At 33.1% G+C, this 17407-nt stretch overlaps 1 protein-coding gene across 7 annotated transcripts in view; it reads right to left on the reverse strand.

Moving 5' to 3' along the window:
- Window positions 1–17407, reverse strand: part of NLGN1 (neuroligin 1) — an 836831-nt gene that overhangs the window by 434069 nt on the left and 385355 nt on the right. For all 7 annotated transcript variants that reach the window (XM_059391526.1, XM_059391524.1, XM_059391529.1 and 4 more), the window contains one exon: window positions 12972–13124. In XM_059391526.1, the coding sequence (XP_059247509.1) occupies window positions 12972–13124 (153 nt within the window). The remainder of the gene's footprint in view (window positions 1–12971; window positions 13125–17407) is intronic.

Consider the following 17407-nt stretch of genomic DNA (forward strand, 5'->3'; position numbering starts at 1 on the left):
CAGGAAAGAGAAAAGAAGAAGAATATAACAAGTTGATCTTTTTAAGAGAGTGACAGAAAACTACAAATTTGGGTTCTTGATCATATGATTCCATTTTTAAAAAAGACAATAGTAAATTATCCTCTCCTCTTAAAAAGAGCAGATGATCTGGGCCAGCCACAGAAAAGCTCTTCTTTATAGAAACCTACAGACTCTGTCTTTCCATACTTATCAGTTAACTAAGTAAAATAATTGGTAGTTTTCTCATACAAAACAAATATCCAATTAGGAAATTTACCAATAGAATACATAATAGTGTAGTATGAAAATCCATCTCTCTACATGGCTTTATTTTCAATCTCCCCTGCCCCCACCTTCTCTGAATCTGAAAGATCCCTTTCACTGGATTCCAGTGACAAGCAGAGAAGAGGTAATGCATAGGGTAGGTGATTACAGGTAAATAAAACACACTTAAGTATGATGCATGACCAAACTTAAACAACAGGATTTTGGCTGCTTATTTTTAAACATTTCACCATAGAATTCTATTTTTATAATTGTCCCCTAATATAAACTCCCATGTGAGAAAATTCTTTTGAAAAAATTAGTGTTTAGAATACCTCTGATTTCTCTGAAGAACCGTCATGTTTTACATCCCTTCTGATAATGAGAAATAAATAACTCTTGGCAGAGTTTCCAAATCAGAGTGCAAATCATCAACCTAGAAGCGTTTTGAGATTATGTTTTCTTGTCTTTGCCAGATCTTCTCTTTTCTCTAGACTTGATTCATTTTTATTGTAATTTTATTGTATATACTCTCGTAACCTGTCACAAATACTCTCTGGAAAATGGAAAGGTAAAAATACGTAAGTTTACTAAATATACAGTTAATTACCTTTCTAAATATCACAATTATACAAATTATGATAAAATATTATTAAGAAAATATGTGGATAGTACTCATTCGCATGCAGAATTGTCTGGGACCAGGGAAAAATTACACATGCCTGATGTCCTTCTAAACATCTTCTAGAAAATAAACCCAAATATGAACTGTAGACTATAAACTGTCTGCTTTTGTAAATATTACAGATGAGCTTTAAAACAGAAGGGTCAAAAACACATTCTGAAAAACATATTTCTTATTGACTTTAGACAGATTCAACTGTGATATATTTCAAGGGAAAACACTACCTAGTTAAGCAATCTTTTTATTTATGTTAAAAGGGAAGAATGCATATTTCTTAAAGCTTATTTTCATTCAAAGTCAAAAAACTTATTTCTAGCATAATTAAATGACAAAAAATCATGACATACTCTTTTCTGCCAGGAAAAAAATGCTGCAAATTATAATGATATTAACACAAATTTTTTTAAATAACTTACTTCTGTTTGAATATGTTACATAGTCTCTTAAGAGAACTGAGTCTCCTAGAAAAGGTACTGCTTTGCAAAGCTCAAATGCAAGAAACTAGCAAATATCAGGACGGAAATTAATATTTCTCTTGGATATGTCTTTCTCAGGAATATGCCTCAGCTCATCAGAGAAGTTTTTAAATGGTGACTTTGTCCATACATAGATCAGTTGAGAGATATAACTTGTCTTGTATTCGGAAAATTTTTCTAAGAAAAAAAATTAAATTTATAGTCCTAATTGTTCTGTTAGATAAAATGGGTGGGTATGTGAGTAATCAATAGGCAATATAAGATCTCTCACCCCAACCTCTGTTTGTGGCAATAATTGAGCACCTATAATTAAATTCAACACAGGTGAAGTATCAAAAGGCAAAATGAAAGAAACTACAAAATTGCTTTTTCCTTGACTTTGCAAAAGAACAACTTCAAACTGAGTTTAAAAACAGATTTCACAGCCCCTTCCATACATAAAATCAAGTTATCCTTTCTTTAATATTGTATGTATTTTAATTCAGACTTGTCTTTCATCACTATATTCATGTTTATCTAATGCCCATGAGCACCAACATATTCACTCATCATATGCTACACAGGAAACAGGATAATGCAAATCATCAAGGTATGATTAATTCAAAATTGCTACTCAGTTTAAAACAAATTACTGTTGTCATGCATTACGGCTTCAGTACCCAAGGCATCTCTCCAGAGGATCAAGGACTTTTTGTGCTACTGTTATTGGGGGCCAAGTATTACTACCATCAACAAGACCTTACCTCATCTATTGTGGGACTAGACATGGGACTAGACATGAGGCCTGGCATGCACATGGCTGGTACTCTTTACTACCCACATTCTCCACTATCAGTCACTCTTCGTACCTACTCTGTATCCTAGGACATGCATATGTATGCTAAGAATAGGACAAAGTGGGTAGAAGAAGAATAAATAAAACAAGATGGGATTGGGAGGGAGACAAACCATAAGTGACTCTTAATCTCACAAAACAAACTGAGGGTTGCCGGGGGGAGGGGGTTTGGGAGAAGGGGGTGGGATTATGGACATTGGGGAGGGTATGTGATTTGGTGAGTGCTGTGAAGTGTGTAAACCTGGTGATTCACAGACCTGTACCCCTGGGGATAAAAATATATGTTTATAAAAAAATAAAAAAAAATAAAAAAAAAAGAATAGGACAAAGTGAATTAACTTGCCTGTTTATTGATGACTTTTGAATTAGGTATGCAGTGCACTGTGTTAGGCTTAAGGAAATTGGAAAAACAGATTTCTATTTATTTTGTTTTTATTTTCTAGTTTGGGTGGCAAGGCATCTACAATATTAAGCAGTTAATACACACAAAATAACAAGTGGAGTTGGTTTTATGCATGCAGAAGTGAAGGGTAGGCTGTGTAAGCTGTAGAGGTAGGACAGAAGAAATAGATGAATCCAGCTTGAGGGAATTTTGTAGAAAGTGGGGCAATGGCTGGGCTATGTAGATTGGGCAAGGTGGGTATATTTTGCCACCAAGCAGTTGGAAATGATCCCAGCGGGCAGTGAGGAGGCTGCTTGATTGTAAGGGACTTTCCAGAAACTAATAGAAGATACAGTTTGCTAAGAAGAGAAGCAACATACTTCAGCAGACCTAAAATGGCAGGAAAATCTGGAATGGGTCCCAGAGTTGGTGAAAAATATTTAGAGATACAGAGCAGAGAAAAATTAAAGAAAGCTGGTGTTCTGTTACATCTTTAAGGTATTTTTAAGGTAATTTGGCATGGAAGTTTGAGTCTGGAGGCTCGGGGGTTAGCCAGAAAACCTGGTAATCAAGGTGAGTGGTTAGTAGCAACAGGAATAGAAATAAGGAGACAAATATAAGGTGTTGTTTTTTATTTTTTTTAAATAAACTGTGTCAATTAAAAATAGAAAGACAAAGGAAAAAGGAACAATATCCAAATATTTATGGGAGTAAATTATTTAAGGAAGAACTTTAGAAAGAGAAAGACATTATAGGGTGTCCTGGCAGATGAAATTGCAGTATATTTTTTAAGGCAAAGTAGTGAAAGTAGATAGAATATCAAGAATCATGGCCCTAGGTCTTGGGAAGGTGGGGGCAGTACAGCTTTGGTTTCATATTGAGGGATCATCAGAGAGAGAAAGGATCCTTTGAAAACAAATTAAACTAAAAAGCAAAATGCAAGCTCTCACTTGGTTTGGAACACACTGGAAAAAATCTGACACTGGGAGAAGATACTTGTATCTCCATTAAAAAAAAAAAAAATCAGTTACACGACTAACTTACTACATTGCATGGCTATTCTAGGCAACATAGGGCAGGTGAGGGCAAAAATCTTCAGTGGTCTCTAGAAAGTCCTACAGTTATATTCTCATTCGATAGATCCACTAGTGAAGGACTAGTCACTCCTCTGGGATCCTTTCACTGTGCATGTGTACTTTACAAACCAGTTTTGCTCATTAAATTCAAATAGAGAATTGTGCCTGGTTGTTTGTGGGTGGTCTGTTTGTTTGTTTGTATTTCTGCATTTCTACCACAGCTGCTTGTTTAAATGGCTTATTTGGCTTCTAATCTTGCATCCTTTTAAAACTATTTCAAAATATTTTATCTGTTTTTTAGTATTTAATTTTGTAAATGCATGGTGGGAAAAAAACAAAAATCAAAAAACCACGACTATGCTAGTGTGAGAGGTACAAAGAAATGTTTCCTGAGGCCTTCATTCTACATTTCACTTCCACAAATATTCTTTCTCTTAACACTCTGATCTTTTTGGAATGGACTTACCGAAATTTGTACCAATAGTTTTATTAATTTGTCTAATGTCAATACACCTTATGTCAATATTTCTCCAGAGAAGAAGGATTGAGTCTGATTTTTGTTTTGTTTTGTTTTACACTATGAGCACAGACGACCCCCCCCCCCAAACTAATAGGAACCTATATTGGGCACTTATCAAATGCCTCTGAATTATTGAATGAATAAATGAAAGACTGAGTTAGATGATGACTTTTGCTCTGAAAAGGAAACTGAATATCTTTTTGTTTATGGTTTGTTAGTTGCAAACTTTTGAGTGCTGGAAAGTAGTTGTACAATTCTGGATCCAGAAGAACGCCTTGACTAGGAATGAAGGAAATTTTTATTCCAAGTTGTGAGGTCTTATTCCAAATGACTGATCTTAATACCTCAAGAAAATTATAAACCACATACTCCCAACTTCCTCCCAGAACTAATAAAAAACAAACAAAACTTATTTTTAGTCAACTAAGAGCTTAAATAAGGCCATATTAATAACATGAAAAGATAAATAAGGAGGCATCATAATACAGTAATTTATTGTGGTCTCTTATATTGGCCAGTCTCTGCAATAATACAGATCATATTGATTCACACTCCTTCAAAGCAGGAATTCAAAAGAGCTCTCCATAATACTGGTTTGATCCATTCCATTATTAAGAGATGTAAGATAATTAGAAGCAAAATAAGTCATTTAAATAAGCAGCTGTGGTAAAAATGCAAAATGTTGGTTTGATTCATTCTATTATCATTCATTCCACTATTGGCAAAATTTCTATATTGCTTTTTATATAAAAGACAGATTCCCATAGTCACCTTAGTCAGCCAAGGTTCAGCTGGTCCCTCAATCTTCTGTGAGCAGAGTATCTGCCTTATTCACCTCTACCAAGCATCTCACTTTAATAAGGCACAAGCCATATTTTTTGTATCCATAGCAGATTTTCAACGTTGATCAAAGTCTAGGCCTGCTCAACACACTTTCTGAAATGCAAATCTAATCATGCCACTTATCTGCTCAATGTTCTATCATTGTTTCTCATTGTTCTTAGAAGTCCTACATCTTTAATGAGATTCTGCATGGCCTGCTGCCTGTTTTCAACCTTATCTGACATTGCCTACCCCTTAGTCCAAGCATCCCATCCAAGTTTACTCAGTTCCTTTAACACACCAAACTTCTCTCTTTCTTTGGCGTTTACCCAGATTTTCCTCTGTGCCTAAAACTCAGCCTCACCCTCCACTCAATGACCACATTGGATTAAAACCTGCTGACTGTTTGGATTCACATTAAATCCATTCAACAAATATTTTCTGAACAAATCTCATGTGTCAGGTACTGTTTTAGGCTTTGGAGAGCCAGACTATAATAAATCAAACAATCCAAATATAAATAGGAAATAATCAGGTATGAACAACATAATGCAAAGAATTTTTTTAAAAAAGTACATGACTTGTGACGTGGTGGTTCTTGTTAGATTGGTTGAACATGAATGGTTGCTCTGAGAAGAGATGTTCAAGCCAAGGTTAGAAGGGCAGGAATGAGTCCTAACACAGCTCTGGGGCAGGCAAAGCGAACAGCAAGTATAAAATATCTAAAAAGAGAATGAGTTTCATGTGTATGAAGAACAAAAGTGGCTGGGACTGAGATGTAGAGCATTTTGAGATGAACTAAGATATAGGTACAAGAGGAACAGACAGATAAAGATACATGATACAGATTTATGAAAGGTTTTGTTAGGTAGGTCAGGGAAGGAGTTTGAATTTTATTTTAAGTGACTAATGGAAAGCCAGTGGAGGGTGGTGAGCAGAAAAGTGAGCTGGTATAATTTACACTGTGAAAAGATAATCTGATTTTGCTGTATGGAGAATGGATTATAGGTATGGAGCAAAAATGAAAGAGGAAAATTACAGAAGTTCAAGGAGACTCAGCTTAGTTTGGTAAAGGGGGGAATGGAAAGAAGGAGGCAGATCCAGGATGTATGTTGGAACAATTCAGTAAGAGAAGCTGAACTGGCTATTGAACATAGAGGAGCGACAAATCAGGAAAAATCTACAGTTTTTACTTGATCATCCAGAAGGATGGCAGTGCCAGTGCCATTAGTACAGTATTGTGTTGAAGAGAAGACTGCCTGGTTAGAAGCCTGGCTTCACCACTTAATGCCTTCTGACCTGTATGACTTCAAATAAGTCCCTTAACCTCTCTAATCATGCACTTATAGAACTGGGAAAATAACAACTCTACCTCATAGGGTTATTGCGGAAATTTAATAATGCCAATAATATAGATTGCTTAAAACAGCTTTTGGAATACAACAAATCCTCAATGAGTGTGGCTACTGTGATTATTGCTCTTGTTGCAGTTATTATAACAATCTAGATGTGGAAGATAATGAAATACACACCTGTGAAAATTAACATGTTTTAGCCACTAAAGTTGTTAGATAGCCCCATGGAGGTGTTGGTAGGCAGAAGTAGGTAAATCTGGGGGCACCAGGGTGGCTCAGTGGGTTAAGCATCTGCCTTTGGTTAGATCATGATCTCAGAGTCCTAGGATCCAGCCCCACATCAGGCTCCCTGCTGAGCAGGGAATCTGCTTCTCCCTATGTCCACCCCCCCCCACTCTCCCCAGCTAATGTGGGCATTCTTTCTCTCTCTCTCTCTCTCAAATAAATAATAAAATCTTTTTTAAAAACAAGTATATAAGTCTGAAGTTTTGAGGAATAGGCAGTCCTGAAGATACAGTTTTGGAAGTCACTTACAAAGAGATGGTATTTGGAGATTTAGAGCATTGCATGAAGTCCCCTGGGGAGACACTGAAAAGAGGAAATGGAAGGGAGCCAAAAATTCTGCTTAACGGCATTTCAACATGTAGAGATGGGGTAAGAGGAGAAGGAGGGAAGGAGGGTGTGAAGGCACAGACAGTGAGGTAGGAAGTAATCCTGGGATGATGCCAAGGACAAACATGTTAAGAAGGGACTAGTTAACTGTCTCCTACACTACAGAGAGATCAAGTAAGATAAGAACAGAGAAGTGGCCAGTGAAATTAACAAACTAGATGTCCTTGGGAATCTTGATAAAGGCCTTCTCAGTAGAATATAAGAAACTGAAACTTGAATGTCACTTCCTTTGAGAAATCTTTTCTGAGTGTCTAGAATAGGCTAGCACTTGTCATTTCTCTAGTACTTACCATCCAGGTAATTGTAAAGAAAGCTGTCTTTGCATTAAATCATTATCTATGTAAAAGATATCATTTGTATAATTATTAATTTAATTTCTCTCTTCCCTAACAGCTAGTAATTTACTGGATGGCAGGGATCATGCCTATCATGTTTTTCACATTATCCTTAATAACTAGTAAAATGCCTGATACATAATATTGCTCAGTTTATATTGAATGAATGAATGAATAAATCAATGAATGGCTACACGAATGTACCAAAAAAACACTTTGGGAAAAAAAATTCTTTTAATTAACACATACATTAATTGACGTGCTTACTTTCAGTTTATTTCTAAGTTGGTGGCGTAATTAAATAATTGCTTTTATTGCAAACCACCTGATATCATTTGTGAGGAAGCAGATAAAATAGTGAAAAAATAGTCTACTTTGCCCTGTAACATTATTTGTCTTAAGTTTCTTTATTCCAAAATATAAACGATATCGCTACTCTAGTAGCTCATTTTAGCAGTCAATCTAAAATTGATTACCATCAGCCCTTATTAAAACCCAGTTGATATAAGATAATTGAGAAAATAAATCTATGGACCAAGTTAACTGTCCATTGCTTTCAATTGGTTTTTAGCTCTATCCTATTATAAGTGAAATCACCAAATATCTTCCTTGAATTGCACTTGGTTAGGTCTTTTGAAATGACATTATAGAAATTATGGGCATTTATTATTATGTCCTTGGCTTTTACAGAGGGTTAATATAAGTAATCATATACTGAGAATATCTGCATTTCCTAATGACATCAAAACTATCACATGGTTTCATATTGTTCATTGTTCCAAATAAGAACAAGCCATATGATAAATTTTGCTAAATTATACTGAGAAAAAGCTGTGCATTTTTTATTGATTTATACGTAACAATTATGAAATTCAATTCACTATGCTTTTTATCCTTCTTCTAGGAAATTGAGATATATATTTATATTCAATATCAATGCATGTTCATGGCTTAAGTTCCTGTATCCTTTCTCTATAGTATATGTACTCCTTTATACAATTTATTTATATGTGTGCTTTTGTCACAAATTATCTCCACTTTTATGAAGTAGAAAGAGTATGAATAAATAAAGGGAAACTGAAAGAAAGTGCTTCTCTCTTCCCTTCAGTTAATCCCAGAGATAAATTGCTTTTCATGATCTCATTCAAATAAAACCAGTTCCATGAAGACATTCTGATTTGTCAAAGACAGCTTGCCTCCATTGTCTACCTCCCAGGAAAACATTAGGAACATCATATAAAATTCGGTATCCTATTACATACTACTCCCAAATACACGGTCACATTTAAAGATTTTTATTTGTCTGTTTTAGGACTTAGAGCCAAACTGAAATTAAAACAATGAAAAAAAAAAAAAAAGACACAGCAAATACCAAGAATAATGACAAAACATTGTGCCACTTCAGAAGTTAATATGCTTTTCTTTTTAAATCATAAGCGTCACCTAGACTTTACAATCTCCTTGCTGCTAACCTCCTCAGATTCAAATATGGGGAAAAAAAAAAAAACTTGATTTAAATGATTTAGCCCTATATGGCATTATAAAGTGAGCTAAAGTGTAATTCTTCAAATATAGGCCAATGAACTTCAACTTTTTTTTTCCCAGAGAGCCACTAGATTATTAAGTACAACACTAGATTCCTAAAATTTGCCAAATCACATGGGTTAGAATTATGAACACATAATTGTCTCTAAAATATCCATATCAAGATAAAATTAACATTAAACTTCCATCTGATAAAAGTCTTGTTTGCCTAAATTAGTTCTTAACAGTGGTATAAAACTTTATCATTTTCTCTAAAATAACTATTAACTTTATTCTAAATTTAAAGAGGCAGTTGAGACACATTTTTAATGCAAAATTAGTTCATGCATTATTTTTTCATTTTTGAGATTTGAAAACATGTTTGGATAGTTTGTATTTTCAAAACTGTTAATTGCACAATATCCCATCCTAATGGTGAGCAATTTATTTCTTATTTCCTTCCACTTCTCGTCCATAAGCATATATATTTATCCCATTTGCAACCATAATATTCAACATTATTTCCCTCCTTTAAGGGCATATAATCAAAACATTTCTCCCTAAATTTCCATTATGATAGTTTCATTAACTATGTGATATAATTTTAAAAATAATTCTGTTAACAATTATGTCTTAATGTATTTTTTAAAACTATGTAACAATATGCTAAATAAGAGAGGATGGCGAGTTAAAACTGGCTGAGGAAAGAGAATGAATACAACCAGAAGTGAAAGTCTAAATGTTCGCTGGATGGATGAGCTGAATGAGATACAGTTACAGAGACCGCTCCGACAAAACAGGGGAAGTGAGAGAAGTACAGGCAGTGCCCTGTACCCCCTTTGCTTTTTTCAACCTTATTAGCAGCTTTCTTTATGATCACTAATAGCATTTCCAATATTATAATAGGGGTAGTCTATGTCAACACTCTAAAGGAAATCACGAAAGGTCCCAGTTGACCAACTAACTCCCACCTGTTTCTAGATTCATCAGAGCAATACTGTAATAGGAGATAATTTTTCTTCTATATCACTTCTACTTTGCAGTGAACAAAATTTTTTTTCAACATGAAATGCTTTAAACTGGAATCTTGCCTCTAGATAGCTGTATGAATTTTATTACTAAAACATTATCACATTTTTACTTATTGCTAATACAAACAAACAAATAAAGCCTGTAATATTTCTCCTCTGGGATGGCAAATTCAAATCAACACGAATTACATTACCTGTTTCAGACATCTTGATTTTTTTTCTGTCAATCTTCAGAGAGCAATGGTCTTGCAATTAGACAAATTGTACATTGAACCCCCAAATTCATATCCTTTACACCAAAGCATCCAAATCAAAAAAACATAGCTCAGGATTTCCTCTGTTGTGGGACCAAATCTTACTTTCGACTCTTTTCCAGCACTCGCCCAAATGAAAACTAAACAGCAATACTTTTGGATCCCACACCCAAGAAACCTTGGCTTACCTTGTTACTGTTATACAAATTATTAACAACAGCAAGAACCCTATAGTCTATTGTTGTCAGATGAGCTGTTGTTCTGGTTGTGGTATACCTCACATGCAAAGTGTGCTGAAACAAATGTTTCAATAATTTATTTCTCATGAATTAATTCATTTAAATATATTTCACAAGGCCCAATACACATTTGAGGAACAAAGTGACCAGATACATACATTTCTTCCAGAACTAGTGTTCCAAAATGCACCTAAAAATGTTCACTAGCAGAGTTTTGTACTTTATCATATTGAAAGGTCTAGAAAGGACACTTGGTCTTTAATGCTGGTTATCAGGAAATGATATGTTTAAGAGCAACAAAGGAGCAAACTCTAAGGTAAATCCTAAATTACAGTAGAGCAGAACAAATATTGAACTATTACTGAGAAAATCATCCATCATCAACACCAACTCTGCTTGCCATTATACAGACCAAGCAATTGACTGATTTCTTCATTTTTTAGTTATTGAGTCTATTCTCCTGCAATTCAGTCATTCAGGGCGTGGTATTTAGGGATAGAATATGAACATAAATATAGGATTCAAATTGGATTGAAGTCAGGCCCTTGTTAGTTATACATAAAAAATGGGCTTTTTATTTTTGTTTATTTATATTTATTAAAATTTATATACCTTACTAAAATAAATATAAGGTTTATATTTATTTTAAGAAGCTTTATTAATGTAACAGTTCATTTTATGGAATCTTACTTCATATGAGTACAACTTCTAACAGAATGAGGCAACATAAGAAGGTCTGACTAAAAGACTTCTTTTGATAAAATAAATACATATGATTAAGTGGATGGTCAAGTCCTTGAAAATACTGCTGTACAGAATGTGGCATTTAGTTTTAAATTTTCAATTGGCAAACTAGTCACCGCTTCAGGATTTTTAACTCAAAAAATTCAGAAAAATATGAAAATAATATTAAAGCCACTAAGCTATAAAGAATACTATAATAAAATTAAATATATTAAAATATCGAAAATTCTCACTTTAAAGTCTTGCATAAAAACCAAAGGACAACACTGATATTTAAAATTAAGAAGATGATTATGAACATCTCTTCATACAACTTTCCAATATACAGTTTTCATTGCTGGGAAAACATTCATGCTTGCCCACTGAAATTGTAAGAACATCTGAAGCAATGCCTGATCAGACACTATTTGGAACTAAAGTGTACTTGAAAAATGTTACAGAAATATTTTACACCTACATTTGCCATAGTATATCCATTATCCACCATATTCCAAATTCAAAATAACAAAGTAGAAACATATCAAGATTTCACTTTGCATTGCTAAAATATCTTCGTCCCCAAGACATACAAACTTGATCGACAAAAGCTATTGTTTTTTTTTTTTAATATCTTAAGATTGACATGAAAATAGGCTTATAATTACATAGAAGTAACTAACACTGAAGAGGAAAAATAACTGCTCCTCAAAGACCAAAATATATGATATGAACAATTACTATAAAGGAAAACATAAATTCTTTTTTAAAAATCTTTCAGAGATTAAAAGTGTGAGGTGCGCTTTTGTTGCAAATAACAGCATAAATTATACGCCTTTATAAAGTATATAGTATGTGGTAAGATTCTGAAAACAATTAAGATTAAAAAGATGAAATCTTTTATGATAAATTGTACTCTGTCAGCAAATATTCTTAACTAAAATACCATAATATATGTGTCTTATTAAATGATAAAGTAATTTTCGTCCCATAATTATGTCAATACTATAAAAATAAAATTATACAAGTAGGATATCAAGTTTACCTTTTAATAATGGGTTATTACATAAAACAATATGCCTATTTCAGAGTACTTGATATTTTACAAATAATATTTCCCTATATTTTCTTCAAAACCAAGGATATCCAATTTGACTTTGACTTTGTTTTACATGAGTATACATTATTGACTTGAACTCTTTATCACCTTATAAAATCAATCTTTTCCAAAGCAAATAATTCACTGTAAATACATTTAGACAAATATTTCTAATTATTACCTGACAAATCTTTTAAAAACCCAAACCTATACCAAAATGACAGAAAATGTTTTCACAAAGCCAGTCCATACGCATATTCTCGAAGAGACTTATAAACTTGTTTTTTAAACTCGTGTCAAATTTCAGGCAATTTCATGGCATTGTTAAAAAAAAAAAAAAAAAAAAGGAAGGAAAAATTTGTCCAGGGACTAATTCTTCTTTAGAAAGGCCCTGGAATTGTTGCCTTTCACAGATCTATCAAGTGAAACCAGGGAAAACATCACTCAACAATGTGAATAATTTCACTATCTTTTACCTTCAAATTTTAAAATCAACCCTACCTGTCTTCCATCAAGTAATTTGTGAACGCACTTACAGAATTTATTAAAAATATCAAAAATTTTGGTTCAAAGAAAGTCAACAAGCATAGACATGAGTGAAACAAAGCAAAGAAAACAAAACAAATAAAAACAAACTACCACATACTTCATGGATTAATGGTGAAAAGAAGAGATTTCTTACCAAGCACCCCAAGTCGATAGTTGACTGTGATGACGATCACATTGCCATAACTTGCCAAGACACTCCCATCATATAAATTTCCAGTACCTTCCATATATGAGCCACCATGGATATACACCATCACTGGTTTGGGACCCCCACTGTCCCGAATATCTGAAAAACAAATGGTTGGCAATTGTCCTTATCCTCAAAAAACATACATAATGAAGCAAAGAATACATTTTCCATTTTAGGGACAAAAGAGAATGATTTTAGTATAGTTCTTCAAATTGCTGTTTTGTTAAAGTGTTTCTTCAGCAACTCATATTAAAGCTACTGTGAAAACAGCAATAGGTATTCACTGTTTTCTAGCCAAAAATTTTGTTTAAAATTATAAACTGAATTATAAAACTTGGACATATTGAAAATGGGTGTGAAGTTTAGTGCTTTTTAATTGATTTCTAAAGTGACTGTAGAACAAAAAGGAGGAATGACAATGGGTCTTAGAACTAGTTTTTTTTTTTCAATGTCATAGACCTCATATGGAATTTATGAGCGATAGGCTAAGGACAATGTTATCACTGCTATTGTGAATAAAACACTCTGGTTCTCCATTTCTTATTTACCATAAAGGTTTTATTGAATGCATCATAATTATATTGAATAATTTATGCTCTAATTTGTGAACATAATTACGATAACGTGTTTTAGGTTCCAAAAGTTTCATTTCACTACTTAAGTACCAACTGACAGATGAATGTTTAGGCTGTATAGTCTGCACTTTTGTTGTTGTACATAGGGTACTGTCACTTCAATGGTATTTATTCATTAAGTCTGGGTTATCTGCTCACTCCACCAACCCCGCCCTCTGGAAGAAGAAAACAAACTAAATTTTTCATCTCTTTGTGTAACTCCTGTACTCTTCCTAGTCCCATTTTCGCTCTATGATTTTGTCATGTAGACATAAAATAAAATACAGCTAAGACCAGGTATAAAGTACCCAATTTTAAGGATGATGTTAAAGTGACTTTGACAGCTCTGACTTTTAATCAACTGCATTTGCTTTTCTAAGACACATTCCCCAAATTTTGTAATTTTCAATAAGGATCTAGAAATAATGTATAAGGGAACGATAAGATAATTTTAATTGGTATTAAAAATGCCCTAATTTCTAGAGAGGTAGGTACTTCACTTTATATTGGCATGGTTTTAACTAACTAGTATTAAAATATTATATATGTATGTATATGATTATGAATACACACACACACATCAAACATTACTGTTCTATAATAGCCTATTATGTCTTTTACCCACAACTGAAACTAAATTAGATTGAGTGTATTTTCTTTTTGTTAATGACAATATTAAAAAACACCATTTAAAAGTGTAAATTTGTTCCTTTGTTTTTGGCATTTTTTATCAAACTTAAATTTCCTACATCTTTGCAACTGAGGTTTCAGCTTTCAGAATAGACTAATTAATAGACTAATATAAACTCATTGAAAAATCTGGTGATTACTTAGATGCTGCTTTACATTTCCTATGAAAAGGTGACTAATATAAATGCCTCAACTTTTCTACTGCTATAATAGTGATTTCCTTAAACTAAAAATCCTTTTAGGATCAGAAATGGCAGCTCAACTCATTTGTCCAGATTTGCAAGTTAGGAAAACAGCTCACTGCAGAATTCAGACTTTTTTAAAAGCCTATTTTAAATTTAACTTAATACCAGTATATAAATTTGCCATAATCCCCTCCTTCCTCTCCAAGAGTGTACTTGAGAAGAGTGTCTTATTTTTAAGTGGTAAGAGGAGGATACTTTGACATCAAAACTATCCATTAGACACAACTACATTTAGAAGGAAAACTTAAATTTATTTTCTCCTTAAATCCTTAGGAGGGAAAATGGTATTCACTCATTTGTAAAGATGTGGGGGCTTGAGGAGATGTTACGCTTACACAGAGAAAACAATCCTTTTGAAATTTTTAACTATCTTCCATTTTTAAATGTCTGTTTGCTATATACGGTTTTAGCTTATTTTCCTAGGATGGCTGGCACCGAAGAAGCAGTAATAAATTATTAAACTGAAATCATTAACTGACTGTTCACAGCAGACACTGTACTCTGCTAATTGTATGCTTGTAGGTAGCACAGAGGGAGGCTGTTTCAGAATTCTTCTTTAATTAAAATTACATAGAATTACAAAGCACCAACTGTGAACTGTAATGAAATCTTGGTAGAACCATTCTGTTCACCTGGAAAACAATACAGGCACACATTGAGACAACTTGCCACATTTTATACCTAATAACAGAATGAAGTGGACATTGTCAGGAAACACTGAAAATATGACAATACATCCCACAAGCTTTTTTGAGTGGTATCTCTTTATTTTTCTTTGGAAAAGTTAGACTTGAAAGAATTACGAATAGTTTGGGCTGATTCGAATTTCCAATTTGTGTTTTCAAATCTCTCAAAGATTTCAACGTTGTCTAAGAACTTAATATACCAAGCAGTTCTTTTCTGGAAAGTTATGTATGATTCTAGTCCTATGTTCTGAACAATATTTCTTTTTGCTTGAAGTAATCCTGAAGCTTATGCTATATCGGGTAAATATCAAAATTTTAGGGGCGCCTGGGTGACTCAGTTGGTTAAGCAACTGCCTTCGGCTGCCTTAGGTCATGATCCCAGGGTTCTGGGATCCAGCCCTGAGTCAGGCTTCTTATTCAGCAGGGAGCCTGCTTCTCCTTCTGCCTCTGCCTGCTACTCTACCTGCTTCTTCTCTCTCTCTGTCAAATAAATAAATAAAATTTTTTAAAAAGTCACATTCATGAAAATTACCAAATTTTGATACTAATTATCAAAATAAGTAAAATTCTTGCATATAACAACCTTTAAAATTGCTAATAAAGTTTGGAAAGATGTCATATTTCTATTACAGGATAATTGGAGTTCTATTTATGATAGTGTTTTTATCACAGGGGTCTATCCTAGACTTTATTTTCTTCATAGTATATAGGTCTTTTTAATATAAATATAAATAGTAAATAGTTTAAATATAATAATAAATATAAATAGTGTAAATTATATCTATATTTACTTTTATTTTAAAAATACAGAATCTTTATAAATAATATATCAGATAGCCTACTATTGAATACCATCTGCTAATGTCATCATTTTAATAAAATTTTAAGGAACCATTATGTCTTTGGTGCAAATGTATTTGATGTACTTTAGTAATTTATGATGAACTTATTAGACCCAAGTCATCCCTCTAAATCTTGTCTCATATTTTTCTCTATAAATAAGGTGGATTTCACCTAATATTTCTGATTTTGCCTAAGCAGCTGCTAGTGATTTTACTAAAATCAAAACCACTCTCAGAGACTAAAACACTAGTTCAGGTACAGTAAAAATACAAAAGTTCATAAAACATGTTTATATTTTCTGTTATGTGCATTTTTTAAGGCCTTGCCAAGCATCTAAGTCTCTGAAAAGAGTGGATAGTAAAGGGAGAAGTACTACACTGATGGTTATTTAGGGTAGGAAAGTATGTAGTTTTTCAAGTTAAAAAAGTAATAGACTTGGAATCTGAGTAGATAGCTCTATTTTAAATTTTAGTAACTATTTTATCTTCCTGATAAACCAAAATTTTAAGGCAATGTAGCAAATGTCAACAGATCTAGAGCAATTAATGGGGATTTATTTGTGTCTGACAACCAGGGTTTGGGAATCACAACCCCCTTTAATGGTCTTAATGAATAATTATTAGTCACATAACTCCTTAAATATGCTTACTGGTTTCCTTTTCTTAAGAAAAAAAACTCATTATGTTCTGAATTGCCAATAATTGAGAGTTTTTGGCATTAAATAGTTTTTAAATCGTGGGGTATTGCCTCAACTAAATTTTTCTCTGGCATATTTCAAGACGTTTTTGTGTCCGCCTTTACTAATTCTACCAACCTCAAGTACCAACCTCATTCTAAACCAGCAAAGGAATATAGAAGTGTTGGCTAAACATAATTTTTAGTTAAAAAATATATAAAAATCTTTAAGAGCAGTTTTAAAAGGCTATATTTAAAATATAAAATTGCATCTGAATATTGAAATATTAATATTAAAGTATCCTAGCACAATTAAAAGAATTTTAAATATCTCCTATATTCCCAAAATAAATTGGTAGGATCTACAGTGTTGCTTTGACCCATTTTTATCACTTCAGATTAGTCTTTTTGAAACTATGGAAATAGCCTATGAAATATGTAGTTTTTTGGTTATTATAAAACACAAATGAAAAGTGATAAAAACTGCAACTGGCCTAAAGATGGCAAAAGAATAACTAACGGTAAAGACACGGAGGAGAATTAGAAGTAATGAATAGTGCTCCACTAAGAAGCCTTGGGTTAGTTTAAGTGAATGAGGAGCACCTCCAGTCAATATCCCTGGTAGC

The sequence above is a fragment of the Mustela nigripes genome, chromosome 2 (genome assembly GCF_022355385.1).
Source record: "Mustela nigripes isolate SB6536 chromosome 2, MUSNIG.SB6536, whole genome shotgun sequence".
Taxonomy (NCBI): Eukaryota; Metazoa; Chordata; class Mammalia; order Carnivora; family Mustelidae; genus Mustela; species Mustela nigripes.